General features: G+C 45.8%; 1 protein-coding gene across 4 annotated transcripts; it reads right to left on the reverse strand.

Annotated features, from left to right (window-relative positions):
- Positions 1-1781: 1781 nt before the first annotated feature.
- Positions 1782-10185, reverse strand: CABYR (calcium binding tyrosine phosphorylation regulated). Of its 4 annotated transcripts, none has more exons than XM_075920850.2 (6): positions 10069-10185; positions 9204-9382; positions 9043-9096; positions 5545-5838; positions 2711-3349; positions 1782-1869 (listed from the first exon to the last, which is right to left on the reverse strand). In XM_075920850.2, exons 2-5 carry the CDS (start codon positions 9349-9351, stop codon positions 2712-2714), a joined length of 1134 nt encoding a protein of 377 aa, XP_075776965.1. In that variant the 5' UTR covers positions 9352-9382; positions 10069-10185; the 3' UTR covers positions 1782-1869; position 2711. The 4 variants fall into 4 exon arrangements, with proteins under 4 accessions (XP_075776965.1, XP_075776961.1, XP_075776962.1 ...); XM_075920846.2 differs by having other exon boundaries at positions 4774-5838; XM_075920847.2 differs by having other exon boundaries at positions 4774-5838; positions 10019-10152.
- Between the last annotated feature and the right edge of the window lie 916 nt (positions 10186-11101).

Consider the following 11101-nt stretch of genomic DNA (forward strand, 5'->3'; position numbering starts at 1 on the left):
ACTAGTAAGAGACTTAAAAAAAAAAAAGCTGTTTACTGCACTACAAACTATAGGTATGCAGCACCATCAGTGTACAATTGCAAACACTTTTTAAAAATCAGGACTCCGTGGAACGTAACTACTGGAGAAATTAAACTGCACCTGTGTATGCACTGTACAGACCACACTTTCTAGAAGAAATTCATGTGCATTTGAAGTCCATAAGGCACCGTAGGGAGACTGCTGTACACACCAGCTTTACCCCTTTAATTGGGGTGCATTAGCTCTTGCATATAAATACATATTTATACAGAATGGGGTACAGTGCTTCCAGCTGCTCTTTATACACTATTTTAATTGCTATCTGGAGGCAGGTTTTAATTACATTAATTGTTGCTAAATAAAGGCTTTCAAATGTTCCAATGCTCTGATTTCTCAGATTCTTTTTAATAGGGGTTGCGTGAACTGATAGGAGCAAAGGCATCTGCTTGTAAGTCCTCTTGCTGAGATTGGGTTTAGGATGAAGTAGCTGAAGCTTGTTGTTCTGTTTTCATAAAGTCTGTAATTTTCTCAGGCAAAAGCTGCTCAGCAAACAAGGAACAAGGTTTCTAACTCAAGGCTGAATCACACAAGATTCTCCTGCATCACTGTGACACATCAACTGTAGAAGAACAGATTATACCTCAAACTTGGAAGGGTTTTCTTGTTGTGAAATTACTCCTGGAATGTCTTTGCCTCAATTGTAATAACTTCAGAAAGTGGCAGTCCTATGCTATGGAATTGGTGGTGGGAGAGATTGACTAGAAAGAAGCATTCAGGGGCATGTCTCCCAGCCCCTCAGGTAATGGTTTCCTTTACTGCAAGAGGGGACTGAAGCTACATCTAGACTGCAGAGTTTACATACCCTTTTCTCTCTTCTCTCCCCCCCCCCCCCCAGGCTTTTCTGAAATTTGGCCCATCTCCATAGGGCCTAATTTTCGAAAAACCTTTTGGAACATCCCTTATTCCTCTCACCAATGCAACAGAGCTTTTCCAGGATAGCTCCGGTGTCCTGGAAAAACTCTGCAGTCTAGACAGCCTGAGGCGACTGTGGTTCAGTAGCATTTCATTTTTATTTTAAATGTAAGAAGCTGTGCAAGTGGAGCATAGTGAGCTCCTAAAAACTGGGCCTCTAAGAATAGATTCAGAAATGAAGCTATTTTCACTAATAGTTTAGAAAAGATACTAATTTTCTGATACAGTTCTCAGTGGTTACGAGGGAGTAAGAGTCCAACTGTAAAGCAAAAGTAGATTGTCTTCCATGTCCATTGTAATTGAATAAATGCCTGGAGCACTGGCCCTCTGTGTGGCACAGTACTATCTGCTAGATATACAGTGGTTCTCTTCTCTCTCCTCCCCCCCCCCCCCCCCCCCAATTGCAGCTCCCAGCCGTAATGTCTGTTTGGTGACATCCCAAATATAAAGGCATTGCTTAAGAATCTACAGCACTGTTGGAACAGTATAGGATGATTTCAAATTAGTTCCATGCACACTTAGCTAAGGGTAGGTACCATGTAACCTTCCATATAGCTATTAAAAAGTGCACTGAACTCTATTAGCTAAACATTGCCAGGGGAACTCAGCCACCCACATGCTACAGTGAGGAAACATTCTTATGGGTATAAGTGTCATTGCCTGTGCTGCTGGTGCTATAATTTCCCCTAGAAGCCTCATTATGTAATTATCTTCAGTAAGCTGTTAATATTCTACCAACACTCCAGAAAGTGTTTTAAAAAAAAAAAAAAGCATTCTAGCAGACTGCCTAGTTTTTGAGTGCTTGTATTAAGGTGATTTATTTTAAGTTGCAGATTTCCATCCCAGGGTGAAGTTAACATGACATCTTCTTTCAACCTGTTAAAAAAATATATACTTAGTTAATATGTTTTCATACCATTCATCCACATGCACAGTCCTCTCCTATCCTTTCCAAAAGGATTTGGAAATAACACCCCCCCCCCCCCCACACACACACACACACACCTGGGATCAGTCTACTAAACAGGGCACATGGGGTTGTATGCAATGGAATTGGAAGGTGTATATTGCAGCTTGGAGACAGAATTGGACTAACTCTTACCCAAGCTAAAAATCCACAAGTGCTTGAGGTTATAGAGGGGATTGTACATAGGATGACTAGCCTTTTGTCCAATTACATTTACACTCCTGTTTTGCATGGGCCCAGGTCTTGAAGCTGTAATTTGTACCTCTGTGCTCATCTGTGGCCATACACTGTAACGGAGTATAAAGCTACAGTGCGTCTAGTAGAGGATTCTGACAGAGGGTGATGAAAATAGTTATTCAACCCTAATTAGCAACTTACAGGATTTGCAAAGGCCAGAGCTAGAAAACTCCAAATCTTTTCAGAGCAAGCACTCATCACCGCTTATCTAAAATCAAAATGTACTGAACCTCCCTCTGCACTTGCACTGTATGTCAGATACACTAGCTCCAACCTTGTGAAGCATCATGGGCTAAGGGAATGGGAAGAGGAATCAATGTCCCCAACCAGTGTTAAGCAGGCTTCAAATCAAATATGTTGTGTGGTTTCAGCTGTCACTCAAGGCACTTTAGGTTCAGGGGAAGTTATGTCGTCAGCACCTCTAAATTCCAGGCTGTGTTCAAAATCAGCCTTGCCATAAATCTGAATGTAAAGCAAAACTTCAGCTATGCACATTGACATGAAGCTGCCTACCTTATGAGTCTGCTCTGCGGACCGGGCCAGAAGTAAATGTAATCTCGCCTGCTATACCATAGCTTCCTGCAAAGGGATTTATGCCTGTTTGTTTGTCACCAGCTGCACCTCTCTTTGCAGCCATTACATCATCCAAGGGGATGGCAACTGAAAGAAAAACTGGGGTTGGTGGTCTAGCAGTTTCTTGTGCAGAATTAGAATTGGGGCTTGGAGTGGCCATTTTCAGATCTGCTGGTCTGGCAACTGGTATGGGTACGGTAGTGAATCTCCTCACAGCACTTGTCTCATGCTGTGCAAGAACAGCATGGCCAGGAATAGATTTCCAGTCCTGTACATTCTGAACAGTAGAGCCCACTAAAATGAAGGGTGGTGCATTTCCCCTCTTGCCTTCTTCCATCACATAAGTTGGAGAGGATACTTGTGGCGGTGGACCTTGTGGTGGCAGCTGCTGTTGTAGGAACGGCTGTTGTTCCTTCCCACTAGATATATAGAGGGTTGCTTGGGGATAAGGAGCACCAGTTCCAGCAGGAGGAAGGGGTGGTGGTGACTTTCGACCTTGTTGACTCAAATCAGTTAGACAATAGAGTGTCCACACATTAGAATATGGTGGTGGTTGTCCTGCTTCGGTTGTTGCCATTGCTATAAAATAAAAAATTTAAAAAATTGCTGGTATCAGGAGCTATGAATTGCAATCTAATTGCAAACCCTTACATATAACATGCCTATACTTACACATGCCATACGAAAGCATGTTAGAGAGGACTGATGGGGATTTTTGCACAGGCTGAAATGAAGAGAGCAGCAGTGTTGCAGCAAAGGGTAGTGGTGCTGAAGTTATGTCCAAAGAGATCCTTACTCTTCCTCTGACTATAGATCCTCAAAGAGTCTGTTAGCAGCACAAGAGGAATTTCTACAGTCTGCCCCCACCTAAAAGTCAGAGGGGGCTCTTACTTTTTACAGCTGTTTTCAAAGGAGAATTTGATAAAGAACCTTTATCAACACCCAAACGGGGATCAGAGTACGTGTGGTGCTTCCAATCATAACTAAAACCCCACTGCCCCCACCACAACACTTCTTTCTTCATTTCAGCCATGAAAAATCCCTTGGTGTTGCTTAACATGGTTTGGTTCAGTAACATGCTTTGATATGTCTCAACACCTCTACCTTTCTTGGGGCCTGGAAGGGGCTCGAAGGGTTCTGCAATAATAGGGAGAGTCAGGCAGGCACTTCTTGCTGGAGAAGGGGGCACAGGAGGGATTCTCCAGCTGGGAGAAGGGGATGGGCTGAGCACATGTTAGAGGCCAGAGAGTGGATTTGCAGCTGGGAGGGGAATCTGCATAGGGTGCTTGACAGGTGAAGAGTTTGTTCCAGCACCACCTCACCAGGACAAGTGCCAGACCCTCTTGCCAGCTGCAGCAGCTCCTGCCAAGTGCCTCGTCCTTCCACCTCGACCCAGCTGCAGAACAGGACAGTGCAGGCAAACACCACCATTTCTTTTTTAAAGGCAAACAGGCTATGTTAATGCAAGGGCTAGGATTGAAAGGTTTCAAAGTCAGGGCACATTCAAAGTTCTGACCACCTCCAGCACCTTTCCTCAACCACAAGTATTACATCTTACACCTCTGCCATTGCTTCAAACTGAGTGGCTCATTTGCAGCAAGACCAAGGCTTGTTTAAAGGCAAAACACACCTCCACCTCTCTCTTACATAGGCCTAGAGCTAGTGCTGTCTGCATCCCTGATGCCACAACAAATCAATTTGAAGGCACCTGTGAACACATTTCTCTGATGCGGACAATACTAATCTCCAAGATGTTTACAGGTCTTACTCACAATTAGTCACACATTTTGGAACAAACTGCAGAGAGATCTAATACCTGTGCATTGGGGCCAGGTGATTGTAGAGGAAACCAGAACTTCTTATGTGCCCCAAAGTGAGGAAGTTCAATCTCGCTCCCATAGCCTTGCAGTGGCATAGGTGCTTGCATTTAATAATTTAGCTATTGAGCTACAGCTACCTTTAACTTGGAATATGAAACTTTCATTAAGAGCCAACTTTCTTACCTGACATAATAAAACCTTGCTCAGCTGATGCCATTTGCGCAGTAGTTTCCATTCTTTCAGGGTCACATTCTGCATCATCTGCAGATGGATCTAAGAGCTTAGCGCATGTAAACTGACCTGCATTTAGTGAAGGCATTAGTGGCTGCTGAATCTCTATCAGACAAGCTACTTGTTCTAAAAAGGGAATTACTATTTGCTGTGGGAACTGCTCTATATAAGGTGGAACTTCTCCTTTAGTAGTGAGCTCATCATCAGTATGTATTGACATAGCCTGAATGTTTGATGTAACCTCAATTTCGCTTTGGGAAGACACAGCCTGTATTGGTGGTGGTGGAGGAGGAGGAGGTGGTGGTGCTGGTGGTGGTTCATCCTGCAAGGGGGTTGAGGAAGCTTGGTTTACATCACTTGTTGTTCGTTCAACCTGACTGCTGGAGGACCTTATGGCAGTAGAGGACTCTGCGGCAATAGAAGCCCGACTCTGGGCCGCGGCAACGGACGCCTGACTCTGGGCCGCGGCAACGGACGCCTGACTCTGGGCCGCGGCAACGGACGCCTGACTCTGGGCCGCGGCAACGGACGCCTGACTCTGGGTGCCTGACTTCAGTTTAACAGAATGTGCAGAACCCTCAGCGGCTGGGGAAAGTGGAGCATCTTCAGCAGCAGCACCCTCTACTGGTGCAGCTGTTGTGTCCTCTGCGCTCAGACATACTTCAGGAAGAGTCTGCACGCTTGTTGCCACATCCTTCAAAGAAGGAACAGAATCAGTGTTACCTAACATCTGTGCAGCAAGCTGGGCAGGATCAGCTGGAACATAGGCAAGTTCCGGTCCCTTAGGGGAGGATTCTGGTCCTGTAGGGGATGGTTCACTTTCTACAAGGTCACCGTGAGCGGATGGGTACTGAGTAGTTTTGCTGCTGTATTCAGGTTCAGGGCCTTCATGCAGCTGGTCCTCCTCTGTGTCTGTGGATTTTTCCTTTCGTTTCGGTTCCTCAGTAAGTGGAGACACGGCACTTAGGTCTCCAAGATCAGGTCTCTTTTCTGGCAGTCTTTCTGTCCAGCCCTCGACTAATTAAAAGAAGACAAGGACAGTTAGCTGGTGCTTCCAAAACTCTTGGTGCTCTTGGTATAACCTGTTTATCAAGCTTTTAAAGCAGGGATAGTTAATAGGCAAGGCGAATTGCAGGCCCAACATCAGACTGCTAAAGACTTATAAACTGATTCTGAAAACTTTTAGTTTTTATTTTCTCTGGAGTCTGGATGGACCTTGACATACGCAAAACTGACTACACCTGCTTTAAAGTTAATTCAATCAGTTCATTCTAGATACAAGAGGAAGACATTGGATTTTTGTTTAACTTAACATTTCAGGCTAAAAATCATGGAGCAGAATATGTACAATTTCACTAATACTAAACCCTCTCTTCTGCCATATTGTAGCTACCATCTTCTTCCCCAGAGCACCAAACAAATTAAGAGTTGTGAGCAAAACAAAACAATACGAAAAAGCAAATCAGTCCAACTACGATCGAGCGCTTAGCTTGAGAAATTATCCTTCCCTGTGGGACCTATAAAGCATTTATATTGGCCATACACATCACAAATCCTACAAAGTTGGAATGTTTGTATGGTCAGGAGAGGTGTGTATGTGTGTCAGTGGGAGGCCCGGAACAAAGTTTTGGCAGTAGAGATGGAAAGGTGGATTTGAGAGAAACAGGAACTACTGAGTGGTTTCTGTGGGAACTAGGTCCATTTTTTTCAACCATATCACCAGTGGAGAGGAGGAGAAGAAAAGTTCTGTTTTTTATTGTGTTTCGTTTGGCCACTGCACAAGCAAAAATGGCACTTCTCAAGATATAGAATACTAGGACTGGAAGGGACCTCGAGAGGACATCGAGTCCAGCCCCCTGCCCTCATGGCAGAATCACATACTGTCTAGACCATCCCTGATAGACATTTATCTAACCTACTCTTAAATATCTCCAGAGATGGAGATTCCACAACCTCCCTGGGCAATTTATTCCAGTGTTTGACTACCCTGACAGTTAGGAACTTTTTCCTAATGTCCACCACGAGAGGGTGTGGGAGATGTAAAGAGGTGGATATTGAGGGCAGGAGAAATGAATTGGTACCTAATGTCATACAGGGATGAGATCATCTGGAGAGGTTTAGGAGGAGAAAGGAGCAGGAGCTACAACAAATCTAAACCCCCTATTCTTGGCAAGTTTAAACTAATAGCAAAAAAACCTCTATAAACTGTGTGCTTTGACATCTCTCTCTGTGCACACATCATTAATAACCCAGCAGAAGTGCACACCCTTCACAGCTGCAGAAACAATAGGAGCCATGCTTACATGTGTTCTTCCCACTTTCCGCCCCCACCGCCCACTCTCTTGCCTTCCCACAAGCATTACATGTTCCCTGCTGGGGCATCGCTAACTAACCCTGTCAAGAGCAGTCACCGGTGCAGGGCACAGCATCACACAGTGCAGAGGATCATCTTCCCTGTACTGAATGTCCAGGGGTACTGGAGTAGTGAGAGTGGGGGCTGTGTGTTAGGCATTATGAAGCAGTCCCCGCCTACAGTCTCAATTTGGGAGGGAAGCGAGTACTAGACTATTCGACTACCCAATAAGGAGGACTCGACAATCTATATAATCTACTTGCCCGTAGTGAGTAGATCACAACCCGGAAGAGCTGGGTTCGGGCGATCTGCGCATGCACAGAATGTCAGGCAGCGCGGCTGGCGAGCGGGGCTCACTGCGGCTCAGCGAGCCCTGCCAATAAGTATAAGCTTATTGGGTGGTCAAGTGGAGTACTCAGCTACTCGCTCCCCGCCTCCTTGCTGCCTCTGTATGAGAAGCAGCAGGGGAGAGGTAACAGGACCAGATGGTGGGGGGAGCTGGCTTAAAAGTGTGTTGCAGCCAGTACAGTATAGATGTATAAGGCATTTGCATATCTCTGCAGTGCCACCTGCTCCTCCTCCCCCAACTGTTGTCTCTATCAGAGGCAGCTGGGAGGCAGGGGAGGCTGCTACTGGAGCAGCCCCTGCCTGTGGCCAGCCCAGGCCACTGTAAACAGGCTGCTGGTTCTGGCATGAGCAAGAATTGAGTAGTCCTCGCTTGCGCTGGTCTGTGACTGCAGTGCCTCTGCATTTTAAATGTAGTAAGAGCTGCTGGGCATTTAAAATGCAAAGGCACAGTGGTCCCAGAGGGAGCCTCCTGATATTGACTAACTGTGCAGTAGATACAAATTGTATCAACTACACGATTAGCAAAATACCCATTCCTTAACAAGATTAGTGTGAATAGACAAAGCAGGCTGAGGAAAGAGCTATAGAGGCAAAACTCACATCTGCCGATTCCTACTCTAGCATCTAGCCCCTAAGTCCCTAGATCACCTGGCTTGTCAGTTCTCAAATACAACCAGTACCAATTTATTCGCACAGCACATCAGCCTAAGCTACTCCAACAACTCGAGTCCTTTTAGCTAGAGACAGGCCTTCCTTTCCGCACAGCTCTGCCTATGATGTCACAAAGACAACTTGTGGCATCAGAAACATGTTCCAGGCCTATGGCATCATGACAATACAATGACAGAGGGGCAGGGAGAAGAGACCTTTGGCTTCTGAGAAGCACCCTTTATCTACTGGGTTCATGTGCAACTGACTAGACGGGGAGGAGCAGGGATGAGCATACTGAGGTAAAGGGTGGCATACAGGTGAGATGACTGGATCATAATGGAGTTGATGGGTGAGCAAATGGTCAGTTCAAAATGATCCAAGCAGATGACTGATGAGCTGACAGACTAATTTCTGATATGACATAATTAATGCAATACTTCCTAGTACCCGACAACTGAGATGTGGCCCCTTGTGATGCACTCATGTTACAATCTCTGCCAGAGAAATTCTTTGCTAAACAGAAATGACACCTCAAATGCCAAAAACAATTGTTGTGGGAGTGTAGAGACTAGCCCCTAAACTGAGAGCCAGTAATCCCACTACCCATCTGCAGGGATTCCTGTATAGAGTCCCAGCCTGTGAGGAGTCAAAAGAAGGCACTCAGCAGCTCACAGAACTAGGCTCATACTTTATAAAGGTACTTTGTGATGACTGGTACTACATAGTACTTTATTATTAATAATGAAAATGGTCAAATTATCAGAGAGAGGATTGTGCATGACAATACAGGTTTGACCGATTTGTAATCACAATATACTGTTATTTTAAAACCTAGTAGATTAAGAGGCCACATTTGACACTTTTCTTACCTCTAGTAAAATGAAATTCTCTAACCAGGTCTGTTATATCCAAATTAGGATTTTCTGGAAGTAAAAATATAAAGCAAGATGGACAGTTTGGTTAGCGTTCTGAAATAACACAGCTTTCCAAATGTACTGAAAAGTATCACAGCATACAAGTAGGAACAAACCTTCTCTAAATGCAATTAGCTCTCTGAAGTAAAGAGCTGCAAATTCAGTGATGTTGCTTGGACTGGTTTTGAGAACAGCTCTGCTCACTCCTTCCAGTAAAGTCTTGAGGCCATATGGAACAACAAGCCTGGGCTTTACAGAATGCATCTTCAACTGAAGACAAATTGCACTCTCACAACTACAATGAAAAACATCGGCGTAAGTACTGTGTGTGGCGCAGTGGGGACCTACTGAGACGTGTCTAGTTCCAGGATTTATCACCATGGCACCTGATTTCTCCTGGCCCTTCTCAATCCCAACCCCACTAACTACCGAAGAAAGGGGGTTTCTGGTCTATAACAACAAACCAGAAATGGTGATTTGGAAACGGTGTAAAATTCCTCTGTTTCCAAATGATCTTACACACCCACAAACCTGAGCGCCTGTTACAATATTTAGCTCTTCAAGGTCCCTGCCACTGCACAAAAAAACGGCTCTCAGGGACACCAGCTTGTCTTAGACCCCTCTGAACGCAGCCGCTGCTGGGCAGGGTGCGGTGCACAGCTCGGGCACACCAGCCCCCGCGTACAAGCAGGGGAGCCCCCCCCCCCGGTGAGGTGGGGCTCGCACTGAAAAGCCGCTGCCGGGCTTGGAGAACCCGATCAAAGGGGCGCCTTACTGTCAGCTACTCGCTGAGTCGCAGGGTGGGTTGGGAACAGCTGAACCTCCCGCTCAACCCCCGCCGCGGCGGGCCCGGCCAGGCACACGCTGCCAGCTGCTCGCCTGCCGGGAAGCCCTTTGCCCACACCCCAGGAGCGGTTCACACCACACACACCCCGCTCCTCAACGCTGCGGGGACAGAGAGCCAGGGGCGACAGCCCGGACCTTTTTGCTTCCTCGGCTGCGCAAGCGCTTCCTCCTCCGCCTCCCTTGCCGGAGCCTCCTCTACAGGGGGCCACCACAGGCCAGGCCTCTTATAGGTAGGGGGTCATGGTGGGCGTGGCCAGGGGAGGTGATGGCGTTCCATTTGTGAGGTCACAAAGTCTTCTCCACACTTACCTAGCCAGCCAGGCTGGTCACCAGTGGGGCGGGGAGCCTCTGCTGGCGCTCAGCCTATGAGAGAAGAGGGTGCTGCTTCCTGTGGCATTGCCTCCAGCTGTTGGCAGCTGGATTCAGGGCGTACAGCGAGGGGCTTTTGCCCCGCTACACTCAGAGCTAGACTTCCTTGCTTTCTCCAGCCGGGACAAACTATGCGGAGCTTTCTTTTTCATTCATGTCCACAATCGGGACCTTGCTAGGTTACTTAAATAACGTCTGAAAACTGAATAAGTCATTACTTCTAAACCAAATTAGAAGTCAAAGTTTTACTTACGGGGGAGGAGGGGGCTTTTGTTGTCAGGTGTATGGTCCGTTTACAAATGTCCATACCCATTCACGTTTTTTAAAGTTTTGGAAATGCCAAAATTACCAGCAAAATGCAGATTGATGAGGCTGCAACTGCCATAGGGGTTTTTCTTATGATTTCATATAAACAGGAGGAAGTGCTGCAGAGATTAAATTGGAGACCTGATCATTATCCAGGATTGTATCAGAGCTCCTTTCTTACAGAACTCAGACCTTCGTCTTTTAACATTTAAAACTATTTATCTTAGAAATCAAACAATCCAAGATTTCTTGTATCGGTGAATATAAAATAAGAGTGGAGAAAAGAGAGAGTAGGTAAAACAGATTTTGCTACAGGAGATTTTAGTTTCCTTGACTATGACAGATTGTTAAATTTATATACAGTAAGAGGAAAAACTTAAAAAACAACAAATAGTCTGGTAGCACTTTATAGACTAACAAACATGTAGATGGTATCATGAGCTTTTGTGGGAACAATAGACTTCTTCAGATAACCTGGACTGATGAAGCAGCG

Source organism: Pelodiscus sinensis, chromosome 2 (genome assembly GCF_052426305.1).
Source record: "Pelodiscus sinensis isolate ZL-2025 chromosome 2, ASM5242630v1, whole genome shotgun sequence".
Lineage (NCBI taxonomy): Eukaryota > Metazoa > Chordata > Testudines > Trionychidae > Pelodiscus > Pelodiscus sinensis.

Coding starts and splice junctions, on each gene's coding strand:
- CABYR (XM_075920846.2), bottom strand. CDS start 9,351: ATGCATTCTGTAAAGCCCAGGCTTGTTGTTCCATATGGCCTCAAGACT. Junction 9,097..9,203: donor GCTAATTGCATTTAGAGAAG/GTTTGTTCCTAC, acceptor TTTTACTTCCAG/AAAATCCTAATTTGGATATA. Junction 5,839..9,042: donor AGAATTTCATTTTACTAGAG/GTAAGAAAAGTG, acceptor TCTTTTAATTAG/TCGAGGGCTGGACAGAAAGA.